Source organism: Biomphalaria glabrata, chromosome 11, assembly GCF_947242115.1.
Source record: "Biomphalaria glabrata chromosome 11, xgBioGlab47.1, whole genome shotgun sequence".
NCBI lineage: Eukaryota > Metazoa > Mollusca > Gastropoda > Planorbidae > Biomphalaria > Biomphalaria glabrata.
Window position 1 is genome coordinate 41,802,780 of NC_074721.1, and position 14,016 is coordinate 41,816,795.

The following is a 14,016-nucleotide window of genomic DNA, read 5'->3' on the forward strand; positions in this document are numbered from 1 at the left end:
AAAATTAAACTTTGAAACGTAATACTTAATTAGTAAAATAGTGAATCTGCATAAATAGTAGGTAGAAGGTTCAAGATTAATGAGAGCAAACAAAACTTGATCTGTCCTGTGAACATTAAGTCTCCGGACTTCGTTGTTTGTTGATAAACTTTGAGTCCATGTGATGAATATCTAATGCAGTGATGCCCAACCTAATTCAATCTGTGGGCCATTTATATTTCCAGCACTATTGTCGCGGGCCACATGATAGAAAAGATACAAAAACTGAATGAAATTGACTTGAAACTATTTTATTTCAAACCCGCGAGAATATAGTACATAGATTTAATTATTGGGAGAGTTGAATTTTCTCTTTACACTTCAAAAAATGGCCTAAGTTCTGTTTGTATTTTGTTGTTCTTGTCAGACTTTCTTTATAAAAACAAACATGTTGGCTAGCAATGGTATCATGTTCTACAAGAAAGTAAAGGTCTTTTCACTTAAAAATGTCAGGGCCCTAACGTATGTAAAGATACATTTTGAACCTTTTTTTTTTTTGGGTGGGGGATGATTTTCTATATTTTGTGCCGACGTTTCTGTGGGCCGGATTTGGCAGTATTTTGGGCATCACTGATCTAATGTAATTAATAGTTTAAGTATTCTTTTCTAGTTAATATTTCTCTTTTTTATTCAGATAAGAAAACAATATTATATTGCCACATCCATATATACCAATAAAAACAGAAAAAGATTCAATAGGTATAAACAAAACTAAATTCTGACTAAAAGTAGGTGAAGACATACATGTTTATTGATTTATAAAAGTTGATTGTCAGAGCTTTAATAAGTCAACATTTTCTAAGTCTACAAGAAAAATGTTAATATTATAAATCGAAAGACACAGGCACATTTTAAAAGTGCACTTCCGGTGTGAATTAAATATGTTAACTATACAGAAAACAAAAGATTACATTTTGTTTTGGAAGAAAAGACTGTAACGCGTAAACAAATAAGCAAATGTCTATTTTTTTATTTTTTTAAAAACAATTCTAAGGGGAAGAATTCAACATTAACAGCCACATCTCTTAATACTATATGATTTATTTCCCCTTTTCAGTATCATAAAAATTAGCACAACTAATTTATTAATTGTTTAATCGATTTATTTATTGATTCATTCGTGTTTTGTTAGTTACAATGAATAGTTGTGTAAGATTTCAACTTGATCCAAGTTAGTGGAAAAGATACAGAGTGAATTACTATAAGCAGATACTAAAGTCCTTCGAAGAGCGGGTCTGCAAAGCATCCACACAATCCTGATGCAGTCCCAGCTGCGATGGGCAGGACACGTCTGCAGAATGGAAGACCACCGCATCCCTAAATGACTCTTGTATGGCCAACTAAGCGAAGGAAAGCGTGGTCAAAGAAAGCGCTTCAAAGCTTCTCTGAAGGCGTTCAGCATAGACCCAGCCACCTGAGAGACAGATGCACATGACAGAACATCATGGCGTCGAGCTGTGAAATTTGGCGCACAGGTTGCTGAGGAAAAGAGAACCGCGCTGGCAGAAGAAAAACGCCAGAGAAGAAAAGCAAGGCAAACGACACTAGCTCCAGCTGGAATAACCTGCCCAGTGTGCGGCCGAACATTCCGGGCTCACATAGGTCTCACCAGCCACATGAGGAGGCATAAAACCCCAGTGCAAAGCCTTCAGCCCCCTGGATGACAAAGTGGTCATCATCGATGCACGATGGAAGAACTATATATATATATATATATATTATATATATATATATATATATATAAGCATCGTTAAGATTATAGGCGCTCACATGTTTATGTGATGTGTTGTCATTGCTTTTGACGTTTCGGACGTTTCTTCAGAGCTGACGACTATTACGTCCCAGCCCATATCTCATGCAGAACGTCGGAGGGTGGCAGCCGGGAAGGGTTGGAACACGGGACCATCGCGAAGACAGACCGAAGCGAGTACCACAGGACCAAACAGCTCACGAGACAAACAACTTAAAGCTTGAATACATGAACAAGGCCTCTCACAAGGGAAGCAACTCAGTATTCCAAGACAACTCAATGGTCAAAGACGAAGAATAAGACAACTCACAGGGGAGATAACTCAAAAAAGTCGAAGACGTAGAACAAGACTGTTCACAAGGGAAATAACTAAATGCAAAGACGAAGAATAAGACCACTCACAAGGGAAATAGATTACAGAACAAGACCACTCACAAGGGAAATAAATCACAGGTCAAAGACAGAAAAAAAAACACTCGCAAGGGAAACAACTCAACTACCAAAGACATACACACGGCCAGGAGCACTGTAATTCAATTCAGAATTAAAACTTCCACTGTGGACAAGATCTGACCACCCGTCAAAATACCCCACGCATTGGACATGTGCTCCACTACTTCCTGGACACGTAGAAGTTGTATAGGTCAATTTCGTCTTTGCACCCACCTCTAGTTTTTCCTTCCAATGCCCGACACTGACCTGCTTCGAACAGCCATGTGGATGGGAGACTATAAATAGTAACTTGTGCTTATTTCTAGAGCTCGTGTATTTTTTCAAGACTTTTCCCCAGACATTTTCATAATGTCCCCATAATTTTCTAAGGTTACTTCCCAACTCTTGGTCGCATGTCACGCATTTCAACAAACACCTGTCATACTCAATGTTTGCGCTTTCCAAGCTGACCTTGTCAATAATGACCTCTGGACTATCATCTCTATTGTAAAAAAGTCTCAAGGTCGTGTGGGTGGCCTCGTCATCATCGAAGACCACATGTGTGGCTGTGAACACATCAAACTCCCACCACACATTGCTGGGTGAGTCAGAACCTTGACATTGTGTGCACCAGCATTTCATATAGTCAGTAAATCCAACACGCCCATCTTGCCTGACTCCATCTTGGAACTTGTATACGTCACACACTCTTCCGGTTCCTGTCCTCAAGTTGCTTTTGCCTCTTATGCCATAAAACGCATAGGGTCGCGTAGTTTTCGGCCAAATTTTTGGTCTGCCTGGGCTAGTCTTTAGGACATTTACTCTAACTGTCAGGTCCGCTTCAGCCTTGATGAACTCAAAGAGTTCAAGGTCTTGATAACCTTCAGGAAGATGTTTCATGTTCAGAGTATCAACAGGTATAAACTGGCTGTGACCAGGATTCTTCTTACAGCCTATGTAATACTTGTGTAGATCAGCCTCTCCACCCTCCGACTCCTGAGTTTCGTGATCACCTGGAGTTGAATGTTTAGAATATAATATACAGCAATTATCCAATCAATTGATATAGATATAGTGTATGTGTAAATACATTAAGTCTGACCATAGCATGATATCAGCAATGTCAACACAGTGAGACTAATCAAATACTTACCGATAAGACGATTTTCATTATCTTCGGACTGGACATGGTTCTGGTCATCTGGGACTTTGAGACAATCTGGAACAACATTTCACAGTAAACAGTTCTCATTACACACGCAATACCGATAAAGGAAGTTTTTTTAAAGCTACAGATCCTAAAATATTGATCTAGTTTTTGTTCACTATGTCCAAATCCAACACGATAAGTCATACCGGTAGGACAATATGATATGATCAATCATACCGGTAGGACAATGTAATATGATCAATCATACCGGTAGGACATGTAATATGATCAATCATACTAGTAGGACAATGTGATATGATCAATCATAACGGTAGGACAATGTGACATGATCGATCATACGGTAGGACAATGTGACATGATCAATCATACCGGTAGGACAATGTGAAATGATCAATCATACCTGTAGGACAATGTGACATGATCAATCATACCGGTAGGACATGTAATATGATCAATCATACCGGTAGGACAATGTGAAATGATCAATCATACCAGTAGGACAATGTGACATGATCAATCATACCGGTAGGACAATGTGACATGATCAATCATACCAGTAGGACAATGTGAAACGATCAATTATACCACTAGGACAATGTGATATGATCAATAATACCAGTAGGACAATGTGATATGATCAATCATACCGGTAGGACAATGTTACATGATCTATCATACCAGTAGGATAATGTGACATGATCAATCTTACCAGTAGGACAATGTGAAATAATCAATCATACCAGTAGGACAAAATGACATGATCAATCATACCAGTAGGACAATGTGAAAGGATTGATCATAAATGTAGGGTAATGTGAAACGATCAATCAGACCAGTAGGACAATGTGTCATGATCAATCATACCAGTAGGACAATGTGACATGATCAATCATATCAGTAGGACAATGTTACATGATCAATCATACCAGTAGGACAATGTGAAGGAATGGATCATACCGGTAGGACAATGTTACATGATTAATCATACCAATAGGACAAAGTGACATGATCAATCATACCAGTAGGACAATGTGAAATAATCAATCATAACAGTTTGACAAAGTGACATGATCAATCATACCAGTAGGACAATGTGAAAGGATTGATCATAAATGTAGGGTAATGTAAAACGATCAATCATACCAGTAGGACAATGTGACATGATCAATCATACCAGTAGGACAATGTGAAAGGATTGATCATACCGGTAGGACAATGTTACATTATCAATCATACCAATAGGACAATGTGCCATGATCAATCACACCAGTAGGACAAAGTGACATGATCAATCATACCAGTAGGACAATGTGATATGATCAATCATACCAGTAGGACAATGTGAAAGGATTGATCGTACCGGTAGGACAATGTGACATGATCAATCATACCAGTAGGACAAAGTGAAATAATCAATCATACCAGTTGGACAAAGTGACATGATAAATCATACCAGTAGGACAATGTGAAAGGATTGATCATAAATGTAGGGTAATGTGAAACGATCAATCATACCAGTAGGACAATGTGACATGATCAATCATACCAGTAGGACAATGTGAAAGGATTGATCATACCGGTAGGACAATGTTACATTATCAATCATACCAATAGGACAATGTGCCATGATCAATCACACCAGTAGGACAAAGTGACATGATCAATCATACCAGTAGGACAATGTGACATGATCAATCATACCAGTAGGACAATGTGACATGTAGGACAGAGTGAAATTTAATGACGACATATAAGCGCGTAGTGGGGTAGGCATGCAGATATGTAGGTAGGCAGTCAGATAGGCATAGCGTTAGGTAGTCTGGTAGGTACGTAGGTAAGCATGCAGACCAGAAGATAACCTTACAGATAGCTAGGAACGTAGGCAGGAGAACAGGTATGCAGATAAAAAGCCAATGCAGGTACGTAGGTAGGTAAGCATTCAGATATGTATATAAACATGCAGGTAGACAGTAGATACGTGGGTATGTAGAAGAATACACGACGTGTAGATGAGTAGACCGGCATGCACGTAGGCGGTACGTGCCGTTTTTGCTGACGCCGTTTTGGCGCGAGCCGTTTTGGCGACGGGGACGTTTTGAAGCGAGATATAATTTGACGATAATTCAATAAGCACGTAGCTTTTATAACAATGTTTATTTCACTCCACCATAATATTGTATGTGTAGTATGAATTATAATACCGTTCAGTGAATTGTTTTAACAATTATGAAGGGTTTGCTTATTTCATGAATATAGGCATATAATAAGTCAGATTCCTGAATGGTAATGACATGCTATCCCCTCGCCTTTATTTATATGTGAGTTCTGCTAATCGCACTGGATGACATTTTTGGATTTCTTTCCAAAGACATTTTTTTAAATTTGACATCAGTGTAATATACGAACAGGCTAAGTGTCACATTGTAATATAACAAAAACCATGTTAACATCTAAAGCTCTATTACGCAGAATGACGACAATAACTCCACACATATAGTAAAGATCAAGACACGGAATGTGGTCAGTACAAACTCTAACGTGAATCCACAAATGTAAACAAAACACTAGGGGCGACAATAGATAGAAACAAATTCACGACACTAAGATACTTTGAAAAGATATATTTTGAGAAATTGGGTAGGGGTGATTTGGGTGACACGTAAGGTATGTAAGCACGTAGCTGAGTTAGCCAAGCACGTTGATAGTTTAGCACCCATGCACTTAGGCAGATTGACAGGTAGGGAAACATGTATATCAACAGACATGCAGCTAAGCAGCCTGAACTTATGCAAGCTCCTAGGTTGTTAGGTAGTAAATAAAATGTAGTTTGGTAGGTAGGCAGGTATGTAGGTAGGCAGGTAGGTAGGTAGGTAGGTAGGCAGGTAGGTTTGTTGGTATAAGGTTGATGGATTGTATAGTGTAGGCCTATCCTTCAATTGATTGATTGACGGACACAAAGATTGACTGTTATTAACTGTTAAATTATACACAATTTTATAGCTTACAAAATATTACTAGATTTAGTTTGTCTAACTAGATCAGGGGTTCTCAACCTGTGGCTCGCGACCCCCCTTGGGGGTCGATTGACGATTTGCCAGCGGTCGCCTAAGACCATCGAAAATATGAATTGTTATTGTCTTTTCTTCTATTGCTGTGTGGGGGGGGGGGGGAGGGGTCGCGGCAGAGTAGGGGATTGTAAAAAGGGGTCGCCGAGCATAAAAGGTTGAGAACCGCTGAACTAGATCTAATCATTTAAATATATGTGAACTCAATTAGGAACCATGATAATTACCATCGAATTCATCATTTGATTTATTGTTCAAATTCAAGTCTTCATTTTTCTAAAGAAATAGAAAAAAATATTTCATAATAATGATATTAAGGATTATTATAATTATTATAAGGCTTGTCTTAGAGTCAGAAGATTGGGAAACGTAGTATTTTATTGGCTTTATAGTCCTAGATGTGACCTACATATTTTGCCTCATCCAACACGGACTTAACCTTTGTCTCCCGGTGGTCGGTTTAGGTTTTCTTTTCGCCGTCTATATTTGTCCTAAGCGTATTTCTTAGACTTTGCTAAGTCATTTGATTTCCTGGCTGATTCAGGCAACCTATGCTTAATGGTATTAACTCTCTCCGTAATTATTTACCACATTCTGGTGGAATCAACGCTGGCATCGTCAGTTAGGAGAGAAAGAGTTATTTAAGAAGGACAGATTTTTTTCCACTTCGAGACGATTCGATATTCTAACGGCGAAGTGGGTCTAAACCTATTGTTATAGTATACCGCGACGTGGCAACGAGTTCATGGTCACCACTGACCACAGTCCACAGGTTACTACCCTCACAGGTCTGTATTTAGGCCAACTAGAACGACTGGTCTCTGGTAGGTGGCGCTCGTGTTCTACGTCAATGACCACCAAAATAACTTCCGTTAAAATCATGGTGTCAACTATAACCAACGACACAACACACATGTGTTAATTCTATTGGCAGATAGCAAAGATAGCAGGGCCTAAGTGTGACTCATATGTTCAATGTTTGGGTCACACACTTTATTAATGATTGCTATTGATAAAGATATTTAGTTATATTAATATACCTCAATACATACTGTATCGTTTTCGCTTTATGGATAGGAAAGTTTTATATACAGTCTTGGGTTAAATACGCAAAATAAAATAAGAGTTATACAGCATATATATATATATATATATATATATATATATATGCTGTATTACTATTATTATTATGTATATAAACCAACTCCTAGATACCCCCTCCCCCCACTGGTCCACAAATGAGATTGGACCAAAAGCGCTCTGAGCATGCTATAAGCATGAAAGTAGCGCTATATAAAAGCTATAATATATATATATATATGGCTCCTTTTTGTCTCGGAAGGCAATGGATGCGCCCAGATGAGTCACTGGTTTTTGTTATCTCCCGTGTTGTTTTAGCCGCTTTGCAGCAGCACCAGAGTTTCCTCTCCGGGGCGCATTCCTAGACCTTAGATAAAGGGGCCATGGGTAGCCCATGCGGGTCCCTCTCTCGACCTTGCTGATGAGATCCAAAGGAACGCTTCGCATTACATTTGGCACCAGCTCAGTTGCAGAAGCTGCCGGAGGGAATGTCATAGTTGCTATTCCCAACCCCTATGGAGTTTCACTCCTGATTTTTTTTTTCTCGAGGTTGTCTCCTGAAGCCTCAGTACCGCAAGGCAGCGGGGGGTTGAAGTCAGAGTACCCCTCTCCTAGATGAATTGCTAGGCTGACGAGCTCCATCTGCCAGAAGCTCCAGGTTTTGTGGCGCCAGGTATCCGCCTTCACCCCTTCACCTGTTAGTAAGAGGGAGAAGCTCCCATTGTCTATAAAATACTCCTAATGGCATGCGTCTCAAATAGCCTCTGACAACTAAGTCCAGCACCTGGCCTGCTTGTGTGGCTTAGATATTAAGCCCGGCGAAACTGCTCTTACTAACAGGTAATACAGCAACTCAGCAACAAAGACACCAATATAAAAGAAAATTTCTTAATCCATATGATAGGACAAAATTGTATGAATCTTCCTTCTTCAGAAGTGCTATTAGCGCATGGAATGGGGTGCCTGTATAAGCCAGAAAAACAGCAACAAAGACTTGGCATAGTTTAAAGGGAAACTCCGATGGTTTTGACAATATTTGATATAATATGTGTTTGATTTATAGATAATGAATATATTGTTATTTTGTTTTCATTAGAAATAATAACTTAGTAATTGATATTTTTCTGACGTAATTTTCCTGCGCATCCAAAACGGTCAGATTTTCACCGGGTTTCTATGTGACGTCACACATGCCTATTAATTAAATCTATTGACTTATTGTATAACGGAAAACCATTACAGTAACGTTTACATTCTCGTAAAAGAAATATATCTTCGTCTAACAGTCTATGCAGTTAGATCTAGATCTTGTAAGCAAAGAAAAAAATGCGTATGAAAAGTAGATTTGCATGCTTGACTAACCACGGCAGTGTGTATCTTCTCGCCTGACCACTCAACACACAACAAACACTATCGCTTGGTTGTCTTGTCATAACCGACTACACGTAGTCTAGACTAGCCTTACACTGACCAGTTTGTTCGAATCAGTCAGACCTGCGATCTTTTTACTTCTTGGGACAGGGAGGGGCTTAGACGAAAATGTTACTATTTTTCTCGAGTTGGTTGCCCTAATGCTTTTAAATCTATCTATCTATATATAAGTGTATTATAGCGCATGACTAGGCCGTAACTAAGCCTAACAGCCTAACAGCTACTGTAAGAATGAAGCGATACGATTGGTCAAATCTAGTTTCCCTTTCAGTATTGTTGAGGGAAGTGACGTATGCCTAACCTAAAAACAAAATCTCAAATCACCCCGTTTTTTTTGTTTTGGAGATGTCAAGAATACTGACTAATTTATTAAATATAAATGTTTCTAAGCATTTAAATAAAAAAAAATGGTAAAATGTTTACTATTACAACATTTTACTTAGAATTTAAATATGTCAATAACCCAAATTTGAAAAACCATCGGCGTTTCCCTTTAAGTCACTGATTTACATGTATGACTAGAGTGACACAGGGACAGGCGTAGGACGTAGTCATCTTCTCTTTTTGAAGTTACGTCTGTGATTGATAATGTTAGGCAAACAGCTAAGTGATTTACCTAGACTTAGTTAGACCTATCACACAATCAGATGTCTCATATAGACGGTCTGGAAACTTAACTCCTTACACTAACGAACTAAATGGATGATTATAATTCTAAAAATAAAATTGGGCCAATCCGTATTTAAACATGAAAAGGCCCTAAGCTATTTGAGATATACCTTTACAAGTCCAGATTTTATGTCAGTGGGCCTACTAGTTATTTCTTTTGGGCCCTAAGCTGTAGTTTTTGTGGACTATAGGGCTACGAAGCACAGAAAGTAGGCCCTATAGAATGTAGTTGTTATGACTTTAAACAACAACAACAACAAAAAATCATTATATAGATCTACTCATAGCAACAGGGCCGGCCTTAGGCAACTGCAACCTATGCGGCCGCAGTGGGCCCCGCACTTTCATAGGCCCCGCGCTAATTCTAGATCTAGGTGTAAATTATTAAATTAAACCATTTTAACTTATTATAACAAGGTTCCCGAGGACTCCTGATTATCTAAGAGCTCATGGAAATCTCCTGAAATAATTAAAATCTTCTGTAAACTCATAAAAATCTTCTGAAACAAAGATATAATTGTCATTTGGGGGCGTTATTCAATATGAAAAAACTTCAATCCTACTTGCGATAAAAAAAAACGGCATTGCCAGCTTTCATTTAATAAAAATGGAATAATAGGGCGAATTTTAACCAAAACAGGAATTTCAAATACTTAATTTACTTTAATAGTTACTGGAATATAAATACTAATCTGAATCTAGTTCAATCTCTTACAAAATAAAAAAAAAATAAAAAGCGATATTTTGCTAGTCGATTTTAAATCTAAAAAGCAGATCTGAATGTTTATCGGCGTTTTGTTGGAAAACTACTATCTACTGTAGATGGCTCGTAAAGTTAATTTGACCGTAATTTTGTACCTATTATGTATAAAATGCAAAGCCAAAGAAGAGTGTATTTTCTAATACAAAATATTAATTTTCACTTATTATCCTTATCTTTACCCACTATGCCCCGCGCAAACAGTTTCGTATAGGGCCCCGCAATCTGTAGGACCGGCCCTGCATAGCAACTAAATGAACATTACATATCAACTCGATTGTTTTGACGGCCTGGTAGAGTGGCTGGCTATTCAGTTTGCCTTGCGATGGTCACGAGTTTGAGCGCTCCTGCAGTTCTGCAGTGGTTTCTTATCTTATAAGTTACAGACGTTACTTCAAAAAAGAATATAATTAAGTGCTACACATTTTATGAGTCAATCTAGTCATGCTTGTTAAGCAATGACACTCTGCTAAGTCGTTGGGTTTTTTTTTTGACTGATTCAGGCAACCCATTCCATTATCTAATAGCCCTATAGAAGAAGGAGCATTAGTACGAAAATGTGCCTCTGTCTTTGTGTCTTTCTGGGTATTTCATTAGTTTTTGTTTTTTTTTATTTATAAGTATTATAGCTATCGTTCGTTTTTATTCTTCTCTCTTGAAGTGTCTCTAACTTTAGTGATTGTACTCGGTACTGTTATGTACTAGTTTAGAGAGTATGTTAGTTTTGTTAGACAACTATATTGTGTACTGTTTTTAGCGACGGCAAAAGTAGTGACGTAGTTAGACAGACGAATGACGTAGTAGACTAGACGAGCAGGAGAGCAACATGGCGATGGTATAGAAGTAGTTTCGTTTTGGATGTTGGTTAGAAATAGCGACGTTTATGAAGACTAGACGGACTTCGCAGTGATAAATAAAGGTGTCATTTCATAACAGTGAAAGTTGTTATCAAGTATATTAGTAACTTGTAATGTTTTGTGGCTAATGCGAAGTAATAATTGAGATAGAGTCAAAAGTCAGATAATATTAGCTCACAACAGTACTTGTAAAATGGTTGAAGTCCATAATCTTGAAATACAAAATTTAATAAAATACTCTGAAAGACACAAAGATAAAGGCACATTCCTCGTCCCATATGCTAGGACAAATTTGTACAAATACTCCTTCTTCCCTAGTGCTATTAGAGCATGGAATGGGTTGCCTGAGCTAGCCAGGAAAACCAGTGACTTGGCAGAATTTAGGTCATTGGTTAACATGCATGACTAAATGCATGACGCGTAGGACGTAATCATCTTCTTTTTTGAAGTAACGTCTGTAAGATAAGATAAGATAAGATAAGATAAGATAAGATAAGATAAGATAAGATAAGATAAGACGTTACAAAAAAAATCGATCATTCAATCTTTCTTAACTGAAAAAAAAAATTCAATTATTCAAACTTACATTTTCTGATTCCAATTTCTTCGAATTTTTACCATCAATATGACTTGTACTCAAATATGTAAACATTAGGGATAAGTTTTCGAAGGAACAGCTGCTAGCTAATGAAAAAATAGTGTCTTCCAGTTCTGTCAGATACAGATGAAATAAAACAGTTTTACAGACTAAAATACTAAAGCAAATAAACTAAAACACCCTACAGTTTTACAGACTTAAAATACTAAAGCAAATCAACTAAAACACCCTACAGTTTTACAGACTTAAAATACTAAAGCAAATCAACTAAAACACTCTACAGTTTTACAGACTTAAAATACTAAAGCAAATAAACTAAAACACCCTACAGTTTTACAGACTTAAAATACTAAAGCAAATAAACTAAAACACCCGAAGTTCAAAGACTTAGATCACATCTAGCAAGCAAAATGTAGGTCTAATACACTGGAGTTTCCGAAAGCTATTGGTATAGTATCGTTTCTTTATTCGTAGTCAATGCTTGACTGATATTAGTTTTAAAGCCCCTGTTGTCATACGTTGTATTTCCGATTGCTTATCTCCTTTCTTATAAATCTCAAGCTTCCCTTAAACAAAAAATCATTCTACGCGTATCCATAAGATAATCTATTTCGTTCATGTTAATGCGTGATTTACTCAAAGTGACTGTTTTGTTTGTCTGGGTTGTATCGTGATATTGTATTTTATTTAAAAGCATCTTGGCGTAATTAGCTACTTGGTAGAATTACTTAGAACTGGGTGTTAACTATTTTTATAGAAGCATAGATGTAGGCCTAATAAAACGAGAACAGTAAACATCAATAATGACTATTGGGAAGACATAGCTCTAGACCGCACCAGATGGAGAGAGACAGTGACAAAGAAAGCCATGGACAGTGAAAGTACATGGGTCTCAGCTCAGGAAGAAAAACGTACAATCCGAAAAATGGCCAGCTCCTCTACCACCGAAGCAAAAGCCACCTTAACCTGCGCTATCTGTGGACGGGTGTTTCTCCAAAATAGGGGTCCACAGCCACATGAGGAAGTGTGCTCTGAGATGATCCATAGTCGTTCTACGACTGAAGGAGGCCAATTAAAAGCAAAGAATAAATAGCAAAATAATCATGAACATTTTAAATAGAAAACAATAATTATGCCTTAATAATATTGAAAAATACAAAAAAAAAAAAACTTTTTCTGATCTTTCATATTGACTTTGGCTCTGAATCGACCAGTAGAAATATTGTACTGCTAATATTTTCACCTTGATTTCATATTGACTTTGACTCTGAATCGACCAGTAGAAATATTGTGCTGCTAATATTTTTCACCTTGATTTCATATTGACTTTGGCTCTGAATCGACCAGTAGAAATATTGTGCTACTGATATTTTTCCCCTTGATTTCATATTGACTTTGGCTCTGAATCGACCAGTAGAAATATTGTACTGCTAATATTTTTCCCCTTCCTTTCATATTGACTTTGGCTCTGAATCGACCAGTAGAAATATTGTGCTACTGATATTTTTCCCCTTGATTTCATATTGACTTTGGCTCTGAATCGACCAGTAGAAATATTGTGCTGCTAATATTTTTCACCTTGCAATCCAAAGTCTGTAGTCTTCCCAATACTTGTGTAACGTAACTAATTTATTTGACAAGCTTTAACCCTAACCCTAACCTAGTCATGAAAACTCAATGAGTCCGGCAAAACTCTAGAGGGCCTAGTCTCTTAACCTTATTAATTCTTTCGCTCCGTAATTATTTACCACATTCTGGTGGAATCAACGCTGGTATCGTCAGTTAGGAGAGAAAGAGTTAATGCATTAGCGTGCGAACAAACGCACAGGAATTGAACGCGTTGTGTTTAAGACGCATGTAGGGCGTAATTATCTCTTTTATATAATCTTATAAATTACAGACGTTACTTAAAAGAGAAGATAATTACGTCCTACGCATTTCATGTGTCAATCTAGTCATGCATGTTAATAAGATACTTCAACTCTAAGTCGTTGGCTTCCCTGGCTGATTCAGGCAACCCTTCTCCAATGGCATTAGGGAAGAAGGAGCACTTGTAAGAATTCGTCCTAGCATATGGAAAAACGAATGTGCCTCTTTTGAAGTGACGTCGGTAACGTATAAGACGAGATCTTTATTATGTTTTTTTTTTCAGTATTCTATATCA

The 14,016-nt window shown here is 37.5% G+C and overlaps 1 protein-coding gene across 2 annotated transcripts; it reads right to left on the reverse strand.

Moving 5' to 3' along the window:
- Positions 1-772: 772 nt before the first annotated feature.
- Positions 773-12,449, reverse strand: LOC106071258 (uncharacterized). 2 transcript variants are annotated; one of them, XM_056004958.1, is made up of 5 exons: positions 12,278-12,449; positions 11,841-11,965; positions 6,685-6,733; positions 3,375-3,440; positions 773-3,234 (listed from the first exon to the last, which is right to left on the reverse strand). In XM_056004958.1, exons 2-5 carry the CDS (start codon positions 11,904-11,906, stop codon positions 2,282-2,284), a joined length of 1,134 nt encoding a protein of 377 aa, XP_055860933.1. In that variant the 5' UTR covers positions 11,907-11,965; positions 12,278-12,449; the 3' UTR covers positions 773-2,281. The 2 variants fall into 2 exon arrangements, with proteins under 2 accessions (XP_055860933.1, XP_055860932.1); XM_056004957.1 differs by having other exon boundaries at positions 12,249-12,449.
- Between the last annotated feature and the right edge of the window lie 1,567 nt (positions 12,450-14,016).

Bases quoted from the DNA above. Each gene is read 5' to 3' on its own strand.
- LOC106071258 (XM_056004958.1), bottom strand. From the start codon at position 11,906: ATGTTTACATATTTGAGTACAAGTCATATTGATGGTAAAAATTCGAAG. The intron at 3,441-6,684 runs GTAATTATCATG...ATGTTGTTCCAG, and splicing joins ATCAAATGATGAATTCGATG to ATTGTCTCAAAGTCCCAGAT. The intron at 3,235-3,374 runs GTAAGTATTTGA...ATTCAACTCCAG, and splicing joins TAATGAAAATCGTCTTATCG to GTGATCACGAAACTCAGGAG.